At 39.5% G+C, this 27,339-nt stretch overlaps 1 protein-coding gene across 3 annotated transcripts in view; it reads right to left on the bottom strand.

The window, feature by feature from the left end:
- Positions 1-697: 697 nt before the first annotated feature.
- DNAAF11 (dynein axonemal assembly factor 11) overlaps positions 698-27,339 on the bottom strand; it is a 94,945-nt gene continuing 68,303 nt past the window's right edge. For 2 of the 3 annotated variants that reach the window (XM_017875171.1, XM_017875169.1), the window contains 2 exons: positions 13,957-14,042; positions 945-3,007 (listed from right to left, as the gene is read on the bottom strand). In XM_017875171.1, the coding sequence (XP_017730660.1) occupies positions 2,833-3,007; positions 13,957-14,042 (261 nt within the window). In that variant the 3' untranslated portion in view covers positions 945-2,832. Of the gene's footprint in view, positions 3,008-13,956; positions 14,043-27,339 lie in introns of all 3 variants that reach the window. The other variant, XM_017875170.1, reaches the window with a different exon arrangement.

Here is a 27,339-nt window from a genome sequence, read left to right as displayed (position 1 = left end):
TCAGTTACCAGCTGTAGCCACGTGATCAGCTTCAAACACAAGATCTATAGTAGTGATGGTATTTCTTCCTTGCTTTGATACGAATATATATGTGTGTAAACACACATATCCATATATAAAAATCTGTCTAGGTTTTGGAACACTCTTCCCGCAGATATCCTCCTGGTTTACTACCTGACAGCTGGATCTCCTTGGGGAAGAACCCTGCTATACTGCCAAAATTTTATTCTATAAATCTTCCTTCTAGCTTTCTGCAAAGGGACCCACATTTACGAGGGTGACTGTGCACTGAGAGGAAAGAAACACCCAGACATTTCAGGGATTACTGGACATTGGCTCTGAAACAATGGTAATTCCTGGGGACCCAAAACAATACCGTGGACCACATATTTCCATCCACATAGAAATGTATCTATAGATGTAAATCCCTTCACTTTGTTTCTTTTTTTTTCCATTCTAACATAGGATGTGTTAATAGTGGTTAACTTTATATCTCAATAGTTAATTCATAGGATACAAAAATGAGAGCATGACTCCTCTAGAAGAGAAATAACTGTCAGTCATGGATGAATAAGGTCACATGTAGGACTCTGTATATCTTTTTTGGGAGAGGGATAATGTCCTCATCTGCTTGGGTTGCCACAAAAAAGTACCATAGACTGGGTACTTAAAACAACAGAAATTTATTTCTCCCAGTTCTGGAGGCCGGAAGTCCAAGATCTCCTCCTGACTTAGTACTATGTCCTCAGATGACTGACAGAGAGTGGTCTCCAGTGTCTCTTCCTCTTTAGAACACAAATCCCATCATGAGGAACCAACCCTCCTGATACTATTTAATCCTAATTATCTCCCAAAGGCCCACCTCCAAATACCATCACGCTGGGGGTTAGGACTTCCACATATGGATTTTGTGAGTACACAATTATTCAGTCCATAACAGATAGCACAGTTTTGTTTGTTTAACGGATAATTGTATTAGTTTGGTCAAAAGTATAATTTTGCTTTCTCTTTATGTGGAAGTTAAATACAGTCCTGACAAATGTACATGATTTCCAAGTTGGTAGAGTTTGAGTTCTGGTAGATTATAATATGTCAAGTTGGCTAAGGCTGGGAACCATTTTCCAGAATTTCCTTCCCTATGTGGTTCCTGGGTAGAGTTGACCATGAAGAAAGGTGTTACACTCAGTCATCTCCATCAGTTGCAGTGATGGAGAGATGCAGAGGGTCAGCCTGCTGCAGCTGACCCTAGATATCCACCGCTGTGTGTCCATCCCATCTTTCTTACTGCAGGCCTGCTGACGAAGGCTGGCTTCAAGCTCACCCACCAGGATCTTGGCCATGGACCAGAGGGGTAGCAGATAAATAGAGACAACAATTTCAACAGCATGATAATTTCCATAGACCTCTCCACAAGCTCCCAGTCACAGTCCTACTTCAGCTTCTCAGATTCTGTGCAAGTTCTAAATTGTCTACCTGCACCAATGCTTCTTCTTCCAGTTCTCTACCTCTCCCTTTCAGAGCTTCACTACACAGCTCTTCCCACATTTTTGTCCAATTGCATTCCTATAACCAGTCCCTCATTCTCAGCACATTTTTTCTAACTGATGCATTTTGGTTATCTGCTAAACATTAGCAGAGTCTTCCACTGGAAGCCTGTTTAATAGAGAATGGCCCTGTCTGAAAAAGCACCCATCACCCTTGATCCCCTCACTCTGACCCTCCTTCCCAGCTCTGAACACCACCTGACATAGTCTGTGTGTGTGTATTTGTCTGCTTTGTTACTACTAAATCCCTGATGAACAGAGAGGGGGCTAGCACTCAATAGTTGCTCAATAAGTATTTGTTGAATGAATATTTGGGGAAACTGATTTAAATGCTGCTATATCATGATCAGAGTAACAGTAATTTGTCCTACAATGTATGTGAAATATTGAATTCATAATGTTCTAGATAAAGAAGAGGTAAGATATTTAAAAAGTAAAGAAGGAAATAGAGGAGGAAGAGTGGGATGGGGAGTAAAAAGGTGAAGAAAGAGAATAAGGGGAGAAAAGTAATTGGGGAGGGAGGGGAAGAAGGAGCAGGGAGGAGGAGAGAAAGGAGAAGGGGAGGAGGAGAGAGAGGAGAAATGGAAGAAGGAGAGAGAGAAGGCTCTCAATGAATGGCTGACACTGTACCAAGTGCTTTCTGCCGTTTATCTTGAGACAAACCTGTGAGGCAAGTGTTATTATTCCCAGATTATACATGAAGTCACTAAGGCTCAGAGAATTAAAGGACTTACTGAAGGTCTTTACAAAGTGATTGAGCTGAAATCCAAACACAGGGTGCCTGATTTAAAAACTCATATTCTTGCCATTATGCCATGCCACCAGAGAAAGTAGACACATCATGAGAAGGAAAATGGAAATGCTGTTTAAAATCATACTAAAGTATTCCAATTGGTCTGAAATTACAGTTTTAACTTCTAAGCTTGACCAGTTTGCTAAAGTACCAATTTAATACTCAGTCCTTTTATCTATGAATTAATACTTTGTGTAAGTAGACAATTTTGGGATTTATAATCAATGTTTTTTGCAATAGTTCTATGATCTTACTAAACATTTTCAACACCAACCCTTTATTATAGGGAAATGATGAGTTATAGCATTTAAGACATACATTTTTAATTTTAAGCTAGCTTAAGGATATTACTCTGCAAAGTAAGAGTTAAAACACTGGAGTAGCGATACTGACAAATAACTCTGTGTTAATCCTAGGAATAATATGCATGTGGTCTCTACACCAACCAAAACTGGACCTGGTGGGTCTCAGCCAGTGGCAACGCAGTCAGATATCTCAAATCAGCGGAGGCACTTCAGGGTTGTCTTCAAAGGTTGGGTCTTCCTCGCTTGGTATAATTTTGGGTTCAGGTCGTCTTCTGGGTGTGTGTTTTTTCTCTTGAACTATGTTAGCCACATCAGGGAATGAGTGCTTGCTAGGGTCTACTTCTAGTTTCTCCATGTGCTTGCTTCTACAATAACAAAAAAAGACAAACAGAAACAGATACTACATCATTTAAAATTTCAAATAGATTCAACTCACCCATCCATTTATTCAGCAAACATTGGCAAGTAATGTCCCTGGAGCATAGAAAGAGAGAGAGAGAGAGAGAGAGAGAGAGAGAGAGAGAGAGAGAGAGAATGTCCCTAGCATCAAGAAGCTTAGAGCCTTGTAGATTCTGACCTGTGGAGAAGAAAAGTGCAAAAAAAAAAAAAAAAAAAAAAAAAAAAAAAAAAAAGTCGCTGGGCTTCTGCTAGTGCACAGGCAATTGGAGGAGATGTCACCTGTGAAACTTTACCTCCCTAAGAATTTGTATTTGATAACTGAAATGATACAGCAAGCAAAGCCCTACAGCCAAGATTAAAAACTGAATCCTTCCAGGGAGGTCTTATTCCTTAATGCAGCTCATCAGGCTTCTGAACCCTCCTGCTTCAGACAATCTAACTTGTAGGGGTTTGGCAGGGGCATCTACACAACAAGTTCAGGTGCATAGCAAAGTGCAGCCCCAGCAACCTCTCCTCCCACAAGAACCTGTGCCTTCTGCACTCACTCAGTTCTCTCGGCAATAGCAAGCATGAAACAGAAGAAGGGGCACGTCGGTTGGCCAATGTTCTCAATATCATGGTCAGATAGAAAACTGTAGGTAATCAGGTCTCTGGACTGCATTCCCTGCAATTTTGATTCAATAAGACTGGAGGTGGGCCTGGTAGCCTGTATTTTTATAACATTCCCCCAAATGATATTGATAATCAGCACCATTCATTCAAATGTTCATTGAACAGATACATGTTAAATATCTATGATATTCCAGGTGCTGTATAGGCACCAGGGAAACCATGGTCTGTGCAAATAGACATGGTTTCTGGTAATACCTAATAGCACAATGTGGCTTGAACATAGAATTTATGACACTGTCATATACCTGTTTCATTATTTGTCTGTTTTCACACAATACTTATATCTTTGATGCAGAGATTTTGTCTTTGTCATCTTTTATCCTAGGCAGATGACTGTATTGAATAAATGTTGTTGAGTAGGTGAAAAAAACACATTATTTTTCTATTGGGGAAATAACAAAATTATATAAGAAATTATCTCTGACCTAAAGAAAATCACAGTCAGTTGAATCCAGGAGCTATAAACTGACGCCTTCAGACTAAGCTCATCCAGTGAACACCCTTTGTCAGGGGAGGAAGATTCCATTTTCTTTTGAAAGTGTCAACTCTCTATTGTCTTTGCAACCATCTCCCTTCATTTCTGTAATCTGCCTAGCCCTTGAAGGCATCTGAGTTTTTGATCCTCCACACTATTTTGACTAATACACAAAGATCTGCTGAAGAAAAAATACAAAATATACAAAGAATATGAAATAGTATATTCAGAAGTCCAAACAGCATACCATAAACTCCATATGCCACAGGAAGGAGAAAAATGGAAAGGGGCTTGTGTAGCCTCTGAAGGGGTGAAAGAGGTGGGAATTCAAAGATGCCCTGAAAGATGTGAAGGAATGTGGGTGAGCAGTAAAGATAGAATTAATGCTCCAGAGAAATGAATGGTGCTGTGCTCATGTCCTGAACACACCTTCCTCTCAGATGCCTTGGTGCCACAGTATTCACTGAACCACCTGCCTTTAAAAGAATAGAGTTTTGTGGTGTCAGCTATGATGCTGCTTATTCTTTTCTGCATAGTCAGTCATCATAAGGTTGGTGGCTGACTGTGCAGAAAACAGTAAACATGGCAGACCAGAGATGACTATCTTTAGAAGGTAGGCCTGCAAGGTTGGGCATTGGCTGGTAAGCTGTTCCCTACAGCCACATGAAACTCTCCCTAAACAATAAGGGTAGCTCACTAGGCCTTGCAATGTGCAATGTGTGCAGTCAATTTGGTTTATGCTTTCCTTCTGGGACTGCATAACATTGGCACCTGCTAGGCAGAGGGTGCCTACCACCAGCACCCAACAAAACCCTGAGCATTCAGTCTCTAATAAACTTCCCTGATGGACAACATTTCACATGTGTTGTTGTAACCCATTGCGAGAGGAATTAAGCATGTCTTGTGTGACTCCACAGGGAAAGGACTCTTAGAAGCTTGCACCTGGCTTTTTCTGGACTTAGTCTTTTGCTGATTTTGCCTCCCATTCTTTTGCTGCAATAAATCTTAGCCATGAGTGTAATTATATGCTGAGTCCTGTGAGGTCCTCTAATTAATCTCTGAACCTGGGGTCATCCTGGGGACCCTCCACACACTGTCTTTTGTTGAGCTCCATGCTAAGGCCTTTACTTGTGTCATCAAATCCTCAGACCCAGTGGGAGGACAAGAGGAATAGTCAGCCAAGGTCCCACAGATAAACACAGGCAGAACTAGCTGGGAACTGAATCCAAATCTCTGGTATTAACATCACCATACTGTTCCTCATAGAAAATGAGTTACCAAACACACAGCATAAAGAGGGGTTTTCTATTCTTGACATTTGGCACATAAGCTTATATCCATCATAACAAACAGTTCTCCAGGTCAGCATGAATATTGAAACCAATTGTGTTATGACACAGTAAACCCACAACCTGCTAGGCCCTCTTTCGTCTCATTTATTTGTTGGTAATCAAGAAACAAAGTTCATTACTGCAAGTCAAGAGGCAGTAGAGCATCTAGGGTAGCTTGCAAGATCCTGGCTTCTACCTGCTAAGCTGTTGGCCCTTGTGAGTTACTCAGCCACTTTGTGCCTCAAAGACCTCATCTTTAAAATAGGGATGATGACAATGAACATAGGGCCGCTGTCAAGATCAAATGAGTTCATCCATGTAAAGGACATAGAGAAGTGCCAGAAACACAGCAGGCATTCCATAAGTGTCAGTGCCATGTAGGAAAAGGGTGGCATCAGTCAGTATGCACTAGGATATGGGTAAGAGTTGGTAATGCAATTCACTATGCTTTTCAGCACACATCTTTTAGGTGTCCAGTGCTGTAATCAGTGCCAGGAATTTAAAGATGAGTAAGACATGGTGTGTGCCCATAATCAAATGAGGAGGACACACATATACTTGGCTATTTTGCACCAGTGTGGCAAGGGCTCGGCAAGTAGGAAAAACAAGTCAGGTTAAAGCACAAGGAGACAACATCACCAAGGCCTGGAAGGAATTACGGTAGGAATCATAGAGTAAGGGAACTTGGCACCTGGCACTGGGGGCAGGGTGGGGGTGGTATTTTCCAAGATTTTGAGGAGGAAGAACATTCCAGAGAGGTAACACTGACAACAGGTAAGAAAATATTTGTTCTGCTTACTCTTAGCCTGATATCTTCAGAGAGTGAGGTACCCAAGGTGGGGATGGGGGGAAGGAGTGGGAGTGTCTGGCCCAGTCCAGTCAGGGTAGGGCCTGGGTAAGTGAGGGAAGCTTGGATGGCTGGGTAAGGTAATCTGTTGAGGAGGCTGCCTGGAGAAGTGTTTAAGGTAAGACGCTGAAAGTCTTTGACTCTGTGGCAAGTGCTGGTGCCACAACTCTTGGGAACTGGGGCACCTCGCCCATCACATTTTTCTTTTCATTTTTAGATACTCAAGCAGTAAGGAGTGTGCTTATTTTTAGGAAAGTTAGAGATGGATATTTCAAGTAAGGGAATGATGTTTAACAACCTATTTATTATATTTAGTGCCATGTAAATATAGTTAGAAAACAGAACACTGACACTACTTGTTGTTACTGTCCTGCTGTCTAAGTTTCCAATTTTTCTTTAATTGCTATTTATCACAACAAGATAATTTACCTTCTCTTTCATTTGCTTCTCACAATTCATGTACCCATTCATTCAATAAGTGTTTACTGAGTACCTACTGTGTACCCAGGTTTGTGTGTGTCCTGGAGACTGAAAATGAAAAGCTGTCTTCCTATCCTCAATAACCTTATCACTAAGAAGATAAAATAATATTATTGTCATTAGGAAAAAGAGATGTTTTATGGTCATTATTGTACTTAAAGGAGCTATATGATGTGTGCCCAAGTGAGACAATTTGACTGACTAAATTGACCGAGTTGTTTTGGTGAATTGAAAGGGATGTGTTGCTGTTTTTAATCATCTCTCCATATAAGTTGGGTATCCCTAATCTGAAGTTCCAAAATCCAAAATGCCCCCAAATCTAAACTTTTTTGAGCACTGACATAGTGCTCAAAGGAAATGCTCAATGGAGCACTTCAGATTTTCCAGTTAGGAATGTTGAACTGGTATCATGCAAATATTCCACAATCTGAAAAAATCCAAAATAAAAAACAAGCCTGGTCCTAAGCATTTCGGATAAGGGATACTCAACCTGTATGTTCACAGTCTTATCTGATGCTCACACCATCACTGAGCGCAGATGTGGAAGAAGGGAGAGGGGCAGGGGTCCATTAGAGGCTGAAGCTGAGGGTCAGGCTCAGGATTGGGGCAAGCACAGATATTTCATTTATTATGTGGTGATTTTAATACTTTTTAAGCGTTTTTACTGAGTGCAATACATGTATAGAAAAGTGGCCAAATCATAAGAGTGAAACTTTCATTAATTGAATGCACCGTGGATTAAGAAGCAGCACATTATCAGCATTCTAGGAGCTCCTACTGTGCCCTTCCAGCCATGATGCCCCCACTGAAACCACCATCTTGGAGGCTACCATTTTGCCTACCAAACCTTCCTTCTCACGGAGGGTGCCAGTATGAGGATTTGCTATTTGAAACTCTAGAGTTCATCTGTGACACTCAAGGAAAGGCCAATAGAATACAAAGATGCTGACCTGGGGTCTTAACTGCTAAGCTGCCGAACCACCTACAAAAGCACCTTCTTCCAGAATAATTGTTCTTTGAGGTAATAAAACATCCTACATTTTAAAGTCCATTTTAGGTATTCTATTACTAGCAGCCAAATACATCCTGATACAAGTCAGGTCCAAATGTCATCTATCAGTACACATAGAAACATAGGGAAAGGAATGCCAACTTCTCCCTGGGAACCAGGAATCCCATAACCTAATGTGAATCTTTACATAGGTAAACTAGACCAGTTACGACTAAGTTTTTATAATTACAGTTATCATTTAGTATAGTTATTCAGTTGTACAAATAATTAATAATGATGTTAATAACAATAGCCACTGATATTGACACGGTACTTTAAAATTTTTTTTTCAGATGGAGTCCTGCTTTGTTGCCCAGGCTGGAGTGCAGTAGTGCAACCTTGGCTCACGGCAACCTCCACCTCCTGTGTTCAAGTGATCCTCCCACCTCAGACTCCCAAGTAGCTGGGGCTACAGGTGCACACCACCACGTCTGGCTAATTTTTGTATTTTTAGTAGAAATGGGGTTTTGCTGAAAGTTGGCCAGGCTGGTCTTGAACTTCTGACCTCAGGTGATCCGACTGCCTTGGCCTCCCAAAGTGCTGTGAACTCAATCACAAAAGAGGATTTCAGTTACTCATGGATCTCTGGAGTCAGAAACAGTGAGCAGCTAAGCCCGGGGCACTCGAGGATCACAGCAATCTCTAAAATAAAGAGAAGAGGGGCCTTTTTCTTTTGTTTTCCCCGCCTTAATGTCAGAGGGCAGATGCCCATCACTGGTCTTACCCACCACCTGACCTTCAGAAACATCACCTCTAGAATCCAGTAAGAATAGCTAGAAGGCAAAATCAACAGATTTATCTTCATGGAAGTAAGCAAGAAAAAAGAAAATGTCTAAAATCAATCACTAAGTGCAAAACACATCAGAGATTCATTCCTTTTATCAAAAACCATAAAAAAAGAACTTTTTTCTGGTTTCCTAGTAAGCTAACATATTTGGACCAAAGACTCCCACTTCCCACTGAAAACTTTCTTGAGATCATGAAAGACTTGATAAGATCACAAGGAACTACAAGGTCAGAAATCAAGGAAAGTGGGAACTCAGAAGGAGGAGCAGAGGCCTGAAGCCACCTTGCCCCTAGAGCAGTTAGGGAGCCCTTGAAGTTGTGCTTTGGTCAATCTGACCTTACGGAGTCTGAAGACAGAGGCCAAGGCCCTGAACATGCCAGGTGGGCAGTCTAACGGGACACCCTCTCCATAGTAAGGGTGCAGTGCCAAAGAGCTTCTCTTGTTTTAAGAGTGAACGATAAGTAAATGCCCACTGCTCACCTCCGCAAGACACTTTGAGGAAAGCTGCTTCAGTGGGGCAGAGGAAAACTGAGTTATCACCACAAGCTAGAAAGTTTATAGCAGTTTTTGGTTAAAAATCCTCAATCTTGAATTTAGATGAAAGTGGTTCCAAGTTGGCAGTGTTTTTCTCTGCAGCACGTGCCAATGTTCCCTGGCCAAGTACCTCCCAGGCCTCTCAGGAAGCACCATACTATTTTCCTAGGCAATGGAGTGCGAAGCAAGTTGCCTGTGCACTGGTTACCAACTTGCCGGAGTCCAGTAACACAGAACACCCCCATACACAACAGGCTGCATGAAGCAGATTTATTACTTAGAGACAGGCAGCAGAGGACAACAGAAACCATAGGTGCATTGGGGGCTGCACCCCAAAGTTCAGGAAAGCTGCCTGGGAAGCAGATGGCATCTCTTCTGCACATGCCCCACTTGTACTACAGCACAGGGACCCCAGGAAGCAGCCCGTCCTGGATTGTATACCCCTGGACCACATGATCACTGGGCTGAAGCATTGAAGGACATATGTTTCCGGAGTGGGGAAGGCAACTTAAACAGAACTGAGGCTATTTCAGCCAGCTCCCTCTTATCTCAAGATGTTGTATTCCCAGCACATTCCACAATTATTCTTGTGAACTACAACTAAGAAAGTAGGGGAAAGGGTTGGTACAAGGTCACTCAGAGAACTGTTCTATATGCAGTAGCTCACAGTAAAAAATAAACAACTAGGCCAGGCATAGTGGCTCATGCCTGTAATCCCAGCACTTTGGGAGGCTGAGGCGGGCGGATCACTTGAGACCAGGAGTTTGAGACCAGCCTGGCCAACACGGCAAAAACCTGTCTCTACTAAAAATACCAAAAAATTAGCTGGGCATGGTGGCACGTGCCTGTAGTCCCAGCTATTCAGGAGGCTGAGGTACAATAATCTCTTGAACCTGGAGGTGGAGGTTGCAGTGAGCCAAGATCATGCCATCGCATTCCAGCCTGGGCAACAAAGGAGAAACTCTGTCTCAAAAAAACAAATACATGAACAAAAAAAAAGATGACTACTCAAGGAAAAAGAAAAAAAACAACAAAAAACCACAAGAACCAATAGAATTAACAAGAACAGAAATAGAAATATAAAAACTTCAGATATTGGAATATGAAAACATGAACTATAAAACCACTACAATTACTGTATTTAAATAACATATCTCAGACTTCCTAGTAAAAGATGGAAAGCTTCCCTCTGGACTCAGCAGAACAACAAAGATGCTGCCCTCACTCCACTACTCAACACTATCCTGGAGTCTTTCCCTGTGCAGTAAGGTATGAAGAGGAAATAAAAGAGATAGGGATCATTCGGAAAGCAAGCAAGCTGTCATTCTTTGCAGGCATATAGAAAAGCTAAAAGAACCCACAGATACATTAATAAAATAATGAGAGAGATTAGTAAAGTTGCTGGCTACAAAATCAAACACAAAAGTAGACTACTTAGTGGTGATGGTTGCACAACATTGTGAATATACTAAATGCCACCGAATGGTACACTTTTAAATGATTACAATGGTAAATTTGAGGTAATGTGTATTTTACCACAATGAAAAAGTAAATTGCAATCTATATACCAGCAACAGAGAAAAGAATAAAATAAATAATACATTTGTGATAGCATCAAAATATCATACACCTAAAAATTAATAAAACATTGGTATGCTTATGGAAAAGTTATAAAGACATACCAAATAAGATTGAAGAAAGGACAGAGAGATATTAATACTATAAGAACTGTTCTCCCTAAATTGATCTATGTGGTCAATACAGTTTCAAAGAAAATCCCAATGCATACCTGTGTGTGTGTTTGTGTGTGAGTAAAACTTCCTCAGTTGATTCTGAAATATATATGTAAGTGCAAAGGGCTAAAATTAGCCAACTCACTCTTCAAGAAGAATAAGGTGAGAGGATACTTCCTGCCAGTTATAAAACTCATTATAAGACTATGGAAATTAAGGAAGTAGAGCAGAATAGAGACCAGAGGCAAACCACACAGACGTGGACACCTGGTCTATGACAGAGGTGGCCTTGGTAACTAATGTAGACAGAATAACCATTTTAATAAGAGACACGGGGACAGTAGGGTGTCCACACTGGGAAAAATTAAATTGTCATACTTTAAACATATTAAATTGTCATACTTTAAACAAACTTAATTCCTGATGGATTAGATGTTTCCTCAAATTATACCTAAATGTGAAAGGCAAAAGTATAAAGCCTTACAACATAAAGGACTACCTTTATGACCTCAGGGCAGGATAGAATTTCTACAACAGAACAAACATAAAATAATTAACCATAAAAAAGTTTAATAATTTTGATTATTTTAAAATCAAAATCTTCTGTTCATCAAATGACAGCAGGAAGAGATTAAGAAGGCAAGCCTGGCCGGGTGCGGTGGCACACACCTGTAATCCCAGCACTTTGGGAGGCCAAGGCAGGCGGATCACAGGAGGTTAGGAGTTTGAAACCAGCCTGGCCAACATTACGAAACCTCATCTCTACTAAAAATACAAAAATTATCCAGGCATGGTGGCAGGCACCAGTAGTCCCAGTTACTCGGGAAGCTGAGGCAGGAGAATCGCTTGAATCTGGGAGGCAGAGGTTGCAGTGAGCCGAGATCCTGCCACTGCAATCCAGCCTCCTGCCACTGCACTTGATAAGAGCAAGACTCTGCTTCAAAAAAAATAAAAAAATAAAAAGATAAAAAAAAAATAAGAAAGAAAGAAGAAGAAGAAGGCAAATCTGAGGTTGTATAATCCTGGTTCTACTACTTGCCGGCTTTGACATCTTGGGCAAATGGGCAAATGCCATCTCTCAATCTCAGTAAATTATAAATAATAGTATTTATCTGCAGTGTTATTCTTGAAGATGAAAGACAGACAACACATAACATCATGTAGCAGAGTCAGCACTCAATAAATCCCTTCATTTGGAGGAATTTGTGCATCTTCTTTCATTTTACAGTGTTAAGGTCACTGAGTGTTACCCTCCAGTCCTGATGAATAAAAACTCTACCCCAGTTTCTCTTCCCCCTCCATTCACTTTCTCCCCAGCATGAGAAACAAACCATTCTGCCAAGAGAGGGTCAAGGGGCCTCTTGTGGCCCTCCCAGTGGACGGCTGCATCTATAGTCCTTTGCCTAAAACCAACAATCCTGCCTGATCTCAGTTCCCGTGAGCAGCTTGAATGGGCAGCTGCTTGGTTAATGCGGTTGCCCAGGCTGAGGCTGGGATAACGTGCACAATAGAGTTTGCCAGTGATGAAGGAGCACCACACAACTACCTTCCCACAGGCATTTTATATGTGATTGTGGTATGATCATTTCTCAGTCATCAAAATGAAAAAGATAAGGCTTTGCAAAAGTATCACAGGAGGGACTGCTATGAAGAATCGTGCTAAGACATCTTGAATCCTCAAGTGTAATCACAGTAATGATAGTTTTCCTGGGGTCTGAAAACCAGCTCCGAACTGTTTGCAATGATTTGACTTTCCATTGCTGATTCCTCACAAATTAGATTCAGACTCTTCCATGTGTTGATGCTGCTGGGGGTTAATTATGACTGTGAATATTCATAATAGACATCATACCCGTGAATCTTGTATGTGCAATGGAAATCACTAAGCTGGGAAATAGAGTGGATTTCCAAGGTTAAAAACAGCAACTTGTTTTTCAGTAGGAATTCAATTGCATACCTGTTGTTCAAACAAACCCCATGTTTAAAAATCTCTACAAAAGTTCAGCAGTTGTCTTTGAACATGCCAATGCCTGACTGCTTTATTATGCAACACATAAATATAGCTCTTGTTCAGGTATTTTTGTGATGGTAATTCTAGCATATACATTTGTATCACAAAGATAGTTTGCCTTACTTCAAAATAGATTTTACCATCTGGATGATAAGAGTCTGAAAATCATAAGAAGCAGAAGGACAGTTGGAAGAACTGGGATCTCATTCTAGAGAAGAACTGAGAAAGGGGAGAGCTTTGTGCAAATTACTTTATGGGATGTCATTGCTTAAGGCAGATTGGCTTGGTTTTGAGGGTCTCTAGGAAGCGGAGCCTGGACCTTCACTTAGGAATCAAAGAGAGACAGAGAAAGGCTGTCTAACAGTAGAGGATACCAAGAAGGGAATGAAAACTCTCTTGAGAGGACGAGGGTCCTGTTGGGAAAGGAATTTAAGCAAAGGCCAGAAAATGACCAACAGTCAGGAGATTGACAGGAGGGGCCCTAGTACCGTTGAGAGTTGAGGCGTCTGTGGAGTGACACACAGATCATAAAAGGGAGGCAGTGACAGCAACGGTACCAGTGAGGTTGTCCCAGCATGTCATGGCTACATGACCTTCAGTACATTCTAAGTTTCTCCCTCCCTCAGCTCCCCTAACTGGAAATTGGACATAAACATTACGAGGATTAAATGTGTTAATATGGGTAAACCACACAGAATAGCACCTGACACGAAGCAAGCACTTGGTAAATGTTAGCCGTCATTGGTGTTGACATTACCAGTCATGTTATATTATGATGAGACTTTGGGACCTGTATATACACAGATTTGATCTGAGGGATCAGGAGCCCTACAAAGCAGGAGTCTATGGTTTGGGAAACAAGCATTAACATTCATGGTATGAATCATCTCAGAACTTTAAATAATTGTATAATTTTGGAAGCTGCATTCCTACCAACAAATGACAATGAAGAGAACAATATCATACAGATAAGGACAGACTGGGAGGGTGGTACCTTGTATTTATGTATTCACTGCTCCTGTCTGAGGTAGTTTTCACAGATGTGAACGCTCGTTGACCACCTGTGATTACTTCGCCTACCTAAAATAAAAATGAAACACACACCACGTGGTGCATTACTCCTTGATGTACCTTTAAAAACATACATAGATGTATTTTAAAAGATATTAAACATTTTAATTTTTTTCTACATATTCCATGAAAGACTCAATCTTGAAGCCCTTACATGCAGTGTAGAGAAGGTTACATCACGAATTGTATCTATCATAATAGTCTTGCAAAGCCACAAGCTATCCACAACTGCCAAAGGCCAAGCAGGAGATATGGTGAATTAATGTATTTAACAAATATTATCTAAGAGACAACAACATGCCAGATACTTTTGTGGGGTGTTGGGGATACAGATGTGATGGAAACACTGCCTTTGAGGTGCTCCTAGTGAAATGTGGAAAGCACTCTGAGATGGGAACTTGAATCCTCATTCTCCCAGCTCACTGGGCCCTGGTTTCTTCCTCTGTAAAATAAAGGAATTGATTTATGATCTGAAAGGCCCCTTTTTTGGTCTAAAAAATCCTATAATTCTAACATTTTTAAACTAAATAAGCTCAATGCTAAGCATGTTGAAGTCTCAATAAGTAAAATGATTCCATTCAACAAATACACTGCAAAATTATTCAGACCCAGTACCTCCTCTCAAGAAACTCCTAAGACATCAGAGAGGGGAAGGAAAAGAGAACCTGCTGCTACTTAGACTCCAACTATGTGCTAGGCACACACCTACCAATATCAACACCGTATTTTATTTAATTTCCCCACCCCTAAACATTCCTATGAGACAGGGATTGCTAGCAGGAGAAGAGAAGTTTAAAAACTCTCTTCCCATGTTGCCTGGGTCCATTGACCAACATGGCATCTGCCCTTTGTTTTTAAGGAGTAGAGTGACCTTGAGTGGGTGTCCATTCCCCTCTCCACCCTCACCAGGCCCTTCTCTATGGCAGGGGAATGATTCATTCACCTGCCGCACCTTTCTGATGGGCAGGGTCATTGATCTCAAGGGTGAGGGCTATCTGCCTTTCTCTGTTCTGCCTGAGACTTGGTGTGCTGCACAGCTGTGATCCAGGCTCACGCAAATGATTAGGGAAAAGACTAGGCTTGGACTTCAAGGGTCTCTCATCATCTGCCTCCCATCTACTGGCTCAGGCATGTATCTCGATTTACAGTATATATTTGGAAAGGGCATTGGAAGCCCCAATTTAGCCTTAACACTAAGCCACATTCTCCTATCTAAGCTTTACTATACTGAAGTGTTGGTCACTTAATCATATTAATACATGGGTAATTTGTTTCTTATTTAATTAGAGATTCTTGGTTCTAGGCTCCAGTAAACCCCCAAAGCCTAGCCCATTGTTTATCATCTGTATGTTTCAATAAATAAATCATAAATGAACCAATGAAGAAATGATTCCCAGTCTGAGACTGCAGCATCAAACTTGGGGAGGTATGGGCTCTGATGGATGCCCACTCCTAGATGGCAGTCCTCCTGTGTCAACATCATACAGTGGTGCCAGACTAGTTTTTTTACATGGTGCAGTTGTATAATTTTCAAGTATATTTTGTAAAAATGTAACACGTGTATGTATGTGTGATGTCATGCAGCTCCCTTTCACTGGAGACCATGAACATAAGAAGTATATCTTCCTCTTCCCATGGGTCTCATGGGAGGGCGTATATGCGATGTGGAAAGATCTTCAGCTCCACCCTTTCAATACAAGCTTTGAACACTAGACTGAGGGAAAACAATCACAAGTGGTTTATGTGATGGTAAGACTTTTACTGAAGCTCCAGAAGAAAAAAATAATGAATGCTACTAAAGACATTAAATACCAAGGCTAGAAGGGTTTGTTCAGAAATGTTTCAAAAGCGATGCAGTCTACATTACAAAAACTCATAGAAGAATGCTATGGAAGAATTGGCAACTAAAGCTACCAAAACAATGTTTACTGAATAATTAAAGAAGCTGACTCACAGAAAGGTTTGCCCAACGGAGCAGGTTTGTATTATCAAACATGGTTTATTTTGGAGTAGGCTAAGTCTAAAATGTTGTATTTTCTAGGTTTTAAAATAGACTTAATGTAATTGTATTGCTTTCCATTAATTTTTTGCTGACCACTGTTATATTTGTGGATGTTACTGTGGCAGGGTATGAATGTCTATATGGTTTAAATATGAGAACAACTGGTTTTCTTCTTTTTCTTTAACTGAATGAGTGGGATGAATCTAAATATTTCCTGATAACCTGCCCTTCCCTTAAGGGAATGAAAACACTTTTCAGTTGCTGTTGATTCCAGTTATAGTTCACCAAATCAGATGTCAATTATAAATTTAAAAAATAGAATTGGGAAGATATTTCTTAATGTTTTATGGAGATTAAAAAGAGATTCTCTTTAGATTTAGAGAAGGAGAGAGAGAATGGGGGGAAGGGCCTCCTCCTGGAAGTATCCCAGGGAAGCAGCGTGACCTCCAAGAGACGTGGCTGTGTAATACATGCGGAGCAGTGCTGTCCAGCAAAATGATCTGCAATTCTGTTTTTTAATATTTCCTACTATCTCAATATTTCTGGTGGAAATGCTCTGTGCTGTCCAACACAATAGCTACCAGCTGCCTGTTGCTACTAAGCACTTGAAATGCGGTTAGTGCAATGTAGAAACTAAAGTTTTGCTTTTATTAAATTTTAATTAATTTGAATTTATGTTTATTTAGCAAGAGATATAGGAACATAACCACAGTCAGCTTCAAACCCATGTGTGTTGGTCATGTGATGGGCTACTGGGATTCTTCTTCAGGTGTGAACGACCTTGTCCATACCAACTACCCGTAATTCATCTGTGGTCTAGACCACATGGTCTTTTCTGTTCTGGAACTCTCTGCTCCTTCCTTACCCATGCCTGGGACCTGCAACTCTCACGTGAGTGTGAGAACTTGTGGGTCTACAATCCAATCTCTCTGATCAATGTGAGATCTGGAGGATACTCCCCTGTGCCTGATTTGGCCAATTGAAAAGACTCAGGTCGGCCAGGGAGCTCACTGAGATGTTGACTGAGACCTTTGTTGGGCTTGCATCACAGCTCAACTTCTCCCTTTCCCCACTCTTGGCTTCTTCCTTCCCTTTCCGGGTGTTGACCCCCAGGGCACTTCTTAATACACATTTTGCATGCTCGTCTGCATTTCAGAATCTGCTTCCCAAGGAGCAGTGGCACCTCAGCACCTTTTAAATTTCTTAATATTTTAATTCCTTTAAATGAAGTCAATGTTAGTTAAAATTCATTAAAATATCAGCTTAAAAAAAGGAAAGCTCTTGAACCCAAAGTACAAGTTTTGTATAGCTTTACACTGCAATACATGCACCAATGAGAATGGGAGCATATGCATAATTAGAGTCTTAAAACACCCCATTTCTAACACTGTTATTTGTCACATAATAAGCACAAAGACTCTATGTTTATGGAAATGCAAATAGAATCACAAATTTGGAACTTTTATTCACAGGGAATTTGCTGTGCACCAGAATCTAAATGTGTTTCTTCTTTTAAAAGGTATTTTTGGCTCATTTAGTTTCAAAGATTGTTTTAAGTTTAAAAGTTAGAAGGAATTAAGGAGTCAGATGTAAATAAAATATTAACACAAACATTCATAATAACACTGAAATTCATCTTAGTGCCAACATACATAATAACACTGAAATTCATCTTAACATCAACGTTCATATTAATAGTAGGTTACCTTTTCTGTTAAGATCAAATTTGCCCAAGCAGAGGACTATAGGCTCAGTGTTCCAAGGTTTTGGAATCCTAACATTTGGTTTCCCACTGTACCTGCAGTGCCGGGTTGCTCTGCCTCGAGGAAGCAATGCTCATTAATATCAAACATTGTCTTATTCATTTGTGCTAAATGTGTTTAGGAATGACTAATGGAAAAGTTGTAAGGGCCAAAATATGTTTAGTAAATTAGATAATGTGAGACTAACGGTTTCCTGAATCCACAGAGAGAAATGTAATCAACTACTTGAAAATTCAATTGTGGGATAGGCATAAAGGAACAAATTAACATTTTAATAATGTTACATTATTTTAACTCTCATAGAGCCATGCAATTGAAAGTTGGGAGTGAACATGGAGGTAGTAATAGAGTTCACTCTTCTACAGAATACAAAAGTCCATTCTGAGGCTTTTCTGATGCATGACTTTCCAACTTTTACTTAAATAGTACCTGGGTTGAAGTTTCATTACACCCCGAGGCAGTACCTGCATTGAGACGATCTATATCAACTATAACAGTTGCTCATACCAAGAAACATAGACTATATGAGCTGTGTAAAAATACAGTAAACTGATGCAATGAAGCTACGTAGCTCTAAATCCTTATACTTTGGGTTGAACCATAAAAATTGCCAATATCTATGTTTGATCCAAAAAAATTATTTCTTATGGTTTAACTTAATATTTAAGTGAATTTAAATAAAAATGAGCAAACAATAACTCCATTTCAGATGAAGACATGCTACTTGTAAATTAAGAGGGAATGAACAAAGGACATGAATGCAATCAGGAATACTTGTTCAGAAAGAAAACATAAATCAATCAACTTTAACTTTTTCCTGTGAGTTTAGCCTGGCTTCTTAAATAAAAGTATACAAGAAAATTACAATAAATTTCCCTTTCTCTTGGAGATTTCACTTTCTCCCACAGTTTCAACTATTACCTCCATTAAATCTGCTCCAGGAAATATTTACTGAGCATCTGTTATATGCCAAGCATAGGACCAAGAGGCAGATATGGAATGATAGATTAAAAATTATTCCTGATCATCTCATGAGGGAGAAAGATATATAAACAGTTAAAATACATTGAAAAAAGTACAATTGCTAGATATATGCATAGACTACTATGGAAGCCCAAGGGAGGGAGCCATGCTAGAAAGGATAGAGAGCAGAAATCAAATAAGGTATTTTAATCTGTTCTCACATTGCTATAAATACCTGAGACTGGGTAATTTATAAATAAAAGAGGTTTAATTGACTCACGACTCTGCAGACTATATGGGAAACATGGTGGCATCACCTTCCGGGATGGCCTCAGGAAACTTACGATCACGGCAGAAGGTGAAGGGGAAGCAGGCATATCTCATATGGCAGGAGTAGGAGCAAGAGAGAGGGGAATGAGGTGCCACACACTTTTAGACCACCAGATCTCAAGAGAACTCTACCACACAGCACTAGGGGGATGGTGCTAAACCATTATAAACCGACCCCATGATCCAACCGTCTCCCACCAGGCCCCACCTCCAGCACTGGGCATTACATCTCAACATGAGATTTGGGTGGGGACACAAATCTAAATCAATCCTGTTGTGATGCTGTCTAAATGTGCCTAATGGCCATTAGAAGGCTTACTGGGGGATGTGAGGTTTGATATGAATTTTAAAGGATAAGCAGGAATTTTCCAGAAGACGTAGGTCATGTAGTAGATGAGGAATATTCCAGAAAGAGAAAACAAGCATGAGCAGAGACAGGAAAGTAAATGACCACACAAACCAGCACGAAATATGTGGCAGACTGTAGCTGCAGAGAAGGCTGAAGAACAAAGGAGAGATTTGGGGGAATTTATTTCATGGCACTTGGACTTTGCATAAGTGGTGATGAGAACTTTGCAATGCTTTCTTCCCAAGTCACACAGTTACTTACCTCAGCTCAAGAGTAGTATTTTACACACGTCCTTATTTTCCTTAGATAAGGTGTGTGATGTTAACAAAAATACTAACTCCAGTGGAGTGATAGCTTTTGAAAAGTGTCTTTTTCTCTTGCCTAGCTAGATAAAAATACTTTCCTTTCTCTTTAGACTATTTTAGTCAAATTTCTGTTCCTGCACCCAACTTCACTCTGAAAATACTCATGACACACAATCCTGTTGGGAAACTGTCTAAATGTGCATAATGGTCATCACAGAGATTCTACAAATTCACACATTCAAATCACTGGCTAATTGTGCTGTTCTGTTGCGCTCTAGTTTGCCTATAGACCACCATTTCTCTAGCAGACCACTGTCTCATAGGAGGTAGGTCTTGGACTCTGCATTCAAGATCACTTAGCATTTATATATCCTCTTAAAAGGGGTCATTTGCATGAAATACAACCCATTGTCCACAATTGCCCCAGAGTGGAAGATCATGGAAGTTAAGGGAATAGTTTCTTAAAATGAACTGAACATTAATAACTGATTTTTACACTCTTCAGTGCAGACCTTTGCAGTATTTTCATGTGGGTGTGACATGGTGTCTTAACGCATAGTACAGGCACTGAGCCTGTTTGTCCTCATATCCATTGCCTGCCCTGTCTTTGCTCTGCTCTATAAATCACAGGAAGACAGAACCCTGCTGGCTTCACTATCACTATCCACAGAACCTGCTGGCCTCCCATGTTAACTGACTTCCACCTGGGCCTGGCCAATGGGAGGCAATGGAGAGAAGCTGGAGGGCCAAGAACCCTACACGCTTTCACAACCCCTGTCTGCATCAACAACTCCTCCAGCAGTGGTAGAATCTACTCTGTGGCTCCAGGCCCTGCCCAAGATGGCTACTGCAGTTTTGGTTTCTTCCAGGTGACCTTTCCAGGTGACCTTGGTGTTTGCTTTCTGCCAACACCAACTTCTCCCTCTGTCACAGGAATGGTGGTAACTTCCTGATGGTACACATTTTTTCCTTTCTTTGGCTTCTCAAATCTCCTGTTACCTGTGTAATATTCTTCCTGAATTACTCCTAAATAATAAATTCCCTTATAAATCCTGTATTGTATACATTTCAATACTCAGGTGTTTCCTGATTTCTCATTAGACCCTTTCTTATTTATGTTGTGTTTCTCACACCTTGGGGTGGTCATTAAAACAAGATTCCCACACCTTCTAGTTAGAATCTGCAGATAGCGGCCTGGGAATCTAGTTTTTAACAAGCTCTCCCCAGGTGATTCTTAGATTAGATGAGTTTTGAAAACAGTCCTAGCTGATACCGCAGCTTCCAGGCTTTTCTGGATGCAATTTAATTTATACAACCCACATTTACAAGATGCCTATTAGTGTCCCAGAAATTGTTCTAGGAGCTGGGATGCTGTGGATGAACCAGAAAAACGTGGTCACTGCACTGATGAAATATTTTACATTGCTGTTCAAAATTATATACTTTGATCTACAGATGAGACAATAATTGTGTAATACTCTGTTTTATGTGTGCACTATCATTTAATGGACTGGTTTTGAATAGTTAGATTGTTTCCAGTTTCTTATATGATTGATGGTGTCTACCCATGTACATAAATTGTATATTGTATGATATACCTAACTATTTTGTTAGGAGAGAATCCAAATTTAGAATTATTAAGTCATGATGTATATTTTAAGGCTTGATATATGTCAGTAATTTTATTCCCAAAAAGATTAAATCATTTCCTATTTTCTCTAGCAGTTTATGAGAGTACTCTTTCAATGAACCCTCATTAGCATTGAACTAAAAAAACTTTTTAAAATAGGAATTTGGCAGGAGTGGTTGCTTCTAGAAAGAAGAACTAGATGGTTGAGAAAGAGAGATGAAAAGAAGGATTACTTTGTACTGTAAGTTACTTAATGCTTTTGGATTCTGTCCTGTAAATATATATTATCTATTTAAAATAAATAAGAAGTAGTAAAAGTTTTAAATGTTTGATAATAACATGAAAAAATATAATATTTTATTATAATATATAGTGGAAATTTCTCATGTCTTTTGTATTTCTTTTGTAACTGTTGTTTCCCACTTTTATAGTAGAGTTTTAATTGTTTTCTGAAATACTTTTATGAATTTATACATATTATCCTTCTTTAGTCTTTTGTGGTTTTTTTTCTGGCAATGGGACATATGAGCATTAAAAATAATATATCTTAACTTGTTTATTTTACCTCACTAAAATGTAAACTCCATGAGGACAGGAAATTCTATGTTGGGCACATGGTAAGCCCTCAACAATTATTTGTTGAATAAATACATAGATGAAATGCAAGTGAACAAAAAGTATTTACTGAATGGTAGGTTTTGACATACAACTCTTACATTGTAAATAATGAAATAATTATTTAATTATTGTAGATGTAAATTAATAAAACATTGCTTTTCCTTGGCTGATTTTTTTGAAATTATTTTAATGTTTTTAGAAAATCCTTTAAAGGAATGAAAGTAGATATTTATCTTTATTTATTTTCTTAATGCTTTTAAAACAATACTCAATTCTTTAAAATCCATATGAAATTTATTTTGGTGTCTGGTGTATTTGACGAACTAATGTTTTCCAAATAGCCAATATCCTCCAATTTTATTTTAAAATACACATTAATTCACTCAATTTCAATCAATGGGTATTTTTTTGAGTACTTACTAGAACTAGACACAGTTCTTGTTTCAGGGAGCTTATGGTTTAGTAGAAGAGAAAACAAGTCAGCACACAGCTTTAGGGCAGTGAGATCAATAAGACAGAGAATAAATGCAGGGTGCTGTAGGAGCATCATGGACAGACATATCCCAGCTTTGGGAGCTCAGGGAAATTTCCCAAGGGAGCATTATCTGAGCTAGAAAAGGAATATCCAGTTGAAAGGAGGAAAAGTGTCTCTCACAGAGAAGGAAAACTTGCACAAAAGTAAGAGAGAATAGCAAGTTCCTGGAACTGTAAGTTGTTCCATATTCCTAGTGCATGGGCTTTAGAAGGGGAGACAGTAGGAGCTGAGGTTGTGGATGTAAGCAGGGTCTACAGCATGCAGGAATTGTAGGCTGTTTTAGCAGTTATAACTTTATTCTAAAGATGAGAGAGACCCCACTAATAGGCTTCATAAAAGGAGAAACTGGCACCATAAAGTCTGTACTTTTGGAAGGTTGCTGGAAAGCAAAGTATATATTGAAATAAAATCTGAAAAGAGGAAGTCTATTTATAATACCATTGTAGTAATAGGGTAAGAGATCATTGTTATCTCTGCCAAGACAAAGACAGCGGCATTAAAGAGAAAAAATGAATTTGAGGTATGAAGGAGGTAAAAATCTAGCAGACCTGAATGTAAAGAGTGATGATAGAGGGAGATGACAAAGATGATATCAAGTGGGTGGATGATGGTAATATTCATTAAGAAAAGGGATTTGGGAGGTGTAGTAAGGTGGGAAGGGAAATAGAGTTCAGATTTTAACTGAAAATCCTGCAGATACATATTTAAAAGTCCATCATATTTAGGAAGTAACCGAAGCCAATTCAATGGATAAGATCAATCAGGAGAGGGTAAGAATGAGGAGAGTTGGATAAGAAACACAAAAGAGAGTGAACATTTAAGAAATGAGCAAAGGAAGATGTACTTACAAAAAAGGACTGCAAAAGAAAGGACAGAAAGGTAGAAGAAAGAATAGGAGTACATGATTATATAAAACTAAGAGCAAGATTAAAAGGAAGAAGAGAATCCAACAATATCTCATACAATGGAGAAATCAAGTAAAGTGTTACAAACTTTCTGTTGAGCTCAGTAAAAGAAGATATTTGTTCAGTACGATAGAAGTTTCTGACAGATAAAAATAATAAACATCAAAGAATATATACATACATATATGTGCATATATATATACATGTACATATATATATATATATGTAATGCCCAATGACTTTTACCTTGAAAATGACAAATTGCTGGTGAGAAACAGATTTTAGAATACCCATAGAGAGACACCTCATGATCATACATTGGCAAACTTAATAATGTTAAGATGTCAGATCTTCCCAGATTGACCTACAGATTCAATAAAATCCTAATTAGCATCCCAACAATGTTTTTGTATGAAAATTGATAAACTGATATCTAAATTTATATACCGATACAAATAATAAACAAAATGATCATCAAAAAGAAACAAACCGTAAGAATTGCAGCCTTAAAGGTGTATTATAAAGCTAAAATTATTAGTATAGGGTAGTATTGGCATAAGGATAAAGAGATCAATGGGAAAAAAATACAGGCCTAAAAATAGACCCTTCTTTATGAGGCCATTGATTTTTGACAAAGGTGCTGAAGCAACTCAATGGGGAAAGTAAAATCTTTTGGGCTAGATCTTCAAATCCATAAGAGAAAAAAAAAAAAATGGCCCTTATCCACTACTACATACCATACATAAAAATCCATCTGAAATGAATCCCAGACTTAAAAGTAAAAGCTAAAATGGTAAAGCTTCTAAAAGAAAATGTGAGAGAATATCTTTAAAGCTAAAGATGTCATAAATAGGAAAAAGGAAGTAATCACCAAAATAGAAATAAAATAACATATGAGAATTCACCAAAGCCAAAACTTCTGCTTATTTTACAAATAATAAGCAGAATAAAATAATACGCAAATGACTGGCTAACAGAAAATATTCAAAAATCAGATAAGGCATGATAAGGAATGAATAAGAAGCTTTGGAGGTTTCATTCTTCAACTAATACTTATTTGTTGTAATATTTATTTATTGGAAGGCAAGTACTACTCCACTCATTGGCTGAATCGAGGTCTCTTCTCTCATAATCCCCACATTTAGACAGGTAACGACAAATCACACAAAATTTAACAAATAAGGCCATTTCATACAGTAATAAATACTGTGATCAAATAAACCAAGTAATATGGCTGAGAAAGATGACTGAGAGATTGTGACTGGCTATGTTAGCTCTGGTATTAAAAAAAAAAGTCCCTCTAAAAATATATATTTGAGCCCAAACCTATATAATACAAAGGAAACAGATTTGTATTTTTTTTTTACAAATCTGTTTGGCTCAATTTGGTTTGTATAAAAACCATTTTATACGAAAAGGTTTGGCTCTGTGTCCCCACCCAAATATCACCTGGAATTGTAATCCCCATGTGTCAAGGAGGGACCTGTAATCCCCCTGTGTGGAGGGAGGGAGGTGATTAGATCATGGGGGCGGTTTCCCCCAGGCTGTTCTCTTCGTAGTGAGGGAGTTCTTACAAGACCTGATGGTTTTATTATAAGGGGCTCATCCCCCTTCACTTCCTTCACACGCTCTCAACTGCTGCCATGTAAGATGCGCCTGCTTCCCCTTCCACCATGACTGTGAGTTTCCTGAGGCCTCCCAAGCCATGCAGAACTGTGAGTCAATTAAGTATCTTTTCCTTATAAATTACCCAGTCTCAGGCAGTTCTTTAGAGCAGTGTGAGAACGGACTAACATAGGAAGTTGGTACCAAGAATGGGGGTGGTTTCCCCCATGACGTTCTTGTGATAATGAGTGAATTCTCATGAGATCTGATGATTTTATTTATTTATTTATTTATTTATTTATTTATTTATTTATTTTTTGAGACGGAGTCTCGCTCTGTCGCCCAGGCTGGAGTGCAGTGGCCGGATCTCAGCTCACTGCAAGCTCCACCTCCCGGGTTCACGCCATTCTCCTGCCTCAGCCTCCGGAGTAGCTGGGACTACAGGCGCCCGCCACCTCGCCCGGCTAGCTTTTGTGTTTTTTTAGTAGAGACGGGGTTTCACCGTGTTAGCCAGGATGGTCTGGATCTCCTGACCTCGTGATCCGCCCGTCTTGGCCTCCCAAAGTGCTGGGATTACAGGCTTGAGCCACCGCGCCCGGCCGAGATCTGATGATTTATAAATGGTAGTATTTCTGGATGTCTCACACACTCTCTCTCTGGCTCTCTCCCATACTCTGTCTCCTGCTGCCATGGTCCAAGTTTGCTTCCCTTTCACTTTCCACTGTGATCTGGAGGTCTCCCCAGGTACATAGAACTGTGAGTCAATTAAACCTCTCTCCTTTATAAATTACCCAGTCTTGGATATTTATTTATAGCAGTGTGAAAACAGACTAATACAGATATAAACAGAGAGAGGGGCAGAAATGCTTTTAACAAAAAAAGCACAGAAAACACAAAAGTCCTGCCGGTGGGAATAAGGTTCCAGAACCTTATTGGAACCTTCTGTGTTTCAGAACCTTATTAGAATCGTCTGTGTTCCAGAAAGAGAGAGAGAGAGGGAGAGAAAAAGTTGTGTCCAGAATATGAGAGGAGAAAAGTGGAAGAAGGCACCAGAAACATAGGCAGAAACTACCTTGTAACAACCTTCTGGGCCACAACAAGAAGTCTGAATATATTTCAAGTGCCATGGAAAGTCATTGGTAGGTTTCAACAAGGGAATAAAGCTATTATTTGCAAGATGTACATTTTTATTCTGCAAAATTTACTTCTTAAAAAATAAACAAATAGCAATCACTTTGAAATAATTACACCTGAGCACAGATAAAAGACTGAAAAGAAACAAAACAAAATGTTTACCTGGATAGTAGGACCATGAGTTATTTTTTTCTTTACATTTTGTTGTATTTCAACAGTAATAATTTCATAATAGGAAAGAAAAAAATATTTTAAAACTCAACTATAAACAAAACAATAAATAAAAGGGCATTCTGGCTTCCCTATGGAGAAAGTATCAAAGAGTGGAAAGAACAGAGCAGGGCAAACTGTGAGAAGGCTGCCCAAGGTAGTCCAGTTGGGGGAGGACACCGGCTTGATGGGAGGTGATCGTGGGAGTGGTGCTAAGTAACTGAATTTGGGATATATTTCAGTGGTGGTGCCCGCAAGATGTAGTTAAGGATGCCTCCTAATCATTGACTTGAACAACTAGGTATCAGTTGATGGCGCCATTTTCTGAGACAAGGAGGACTATGGGAGGAGCCGGTCTACACAAGGAAGTCATGGGTCCATTTGACCATTTTGAATTATTGAGGCTGGATATCAGCAAGATGGCAGGATAGGAAGTCCATCCTAACCATGCATTTATGTGGCCCGTCAATTGGCAGGTGCATACAAAATGTCATTGATTCTTAGGCCCATAATTGGCTAATATTTATATTATGAGGAAAATTTGTAAAGATGCAGTTACTGATACGTATATGTAAAATCAACACTGACAGTTACAAAAGGCAGTTATATGGCCTTGAGTAACCAGAGAGCAAATCTAACTATCAACTGATTCCTTCAAAATTATTTTCTACTTGGAAGGTCACTCTTCTGGCAGTTCCCCATAGAAGATCATTCACACACTGCAGTCTAAAACTGAAAATATTTCATTAAGTTAGGACAAACATTAAGACTGAGAATAACGTATAAAATGAAAAGAAAATTTTCTTTTACAATCTTGCTAGAGACAGTCTCCAAAGATGCTGGAGAGGGTTTTGCGCCTTAGGAACAAAATGACACCCTGAAGTCAACCCCTCTGTCTGACTGCAGGCTAAGTACCCAGGACCTGAGGCTTCTCCCACTCACAGTAGTGTTGTTCAC

Source organism: Rhinopithecus bieti, unplaced genomic scaffold, assembly GCF_001698545.2.
Source record: "Rhinopithecus bieti isolate Rb0 unplaced genomic scaffold, ASM169854v2 scaffold_7212, whole genome shotgun sequence".
Classification (NCBI taxonomy): Eukaryota; Metazoa; Chordata; class Mammalia; order Primates; family Cercopithecidae; genus Rhinopithecus; species Rhinopithecus bieti.
Note: the sequence above shows the minus strand (reverse complement) of the source record. Positions and strands in the feature narration are given on the sequence as shown.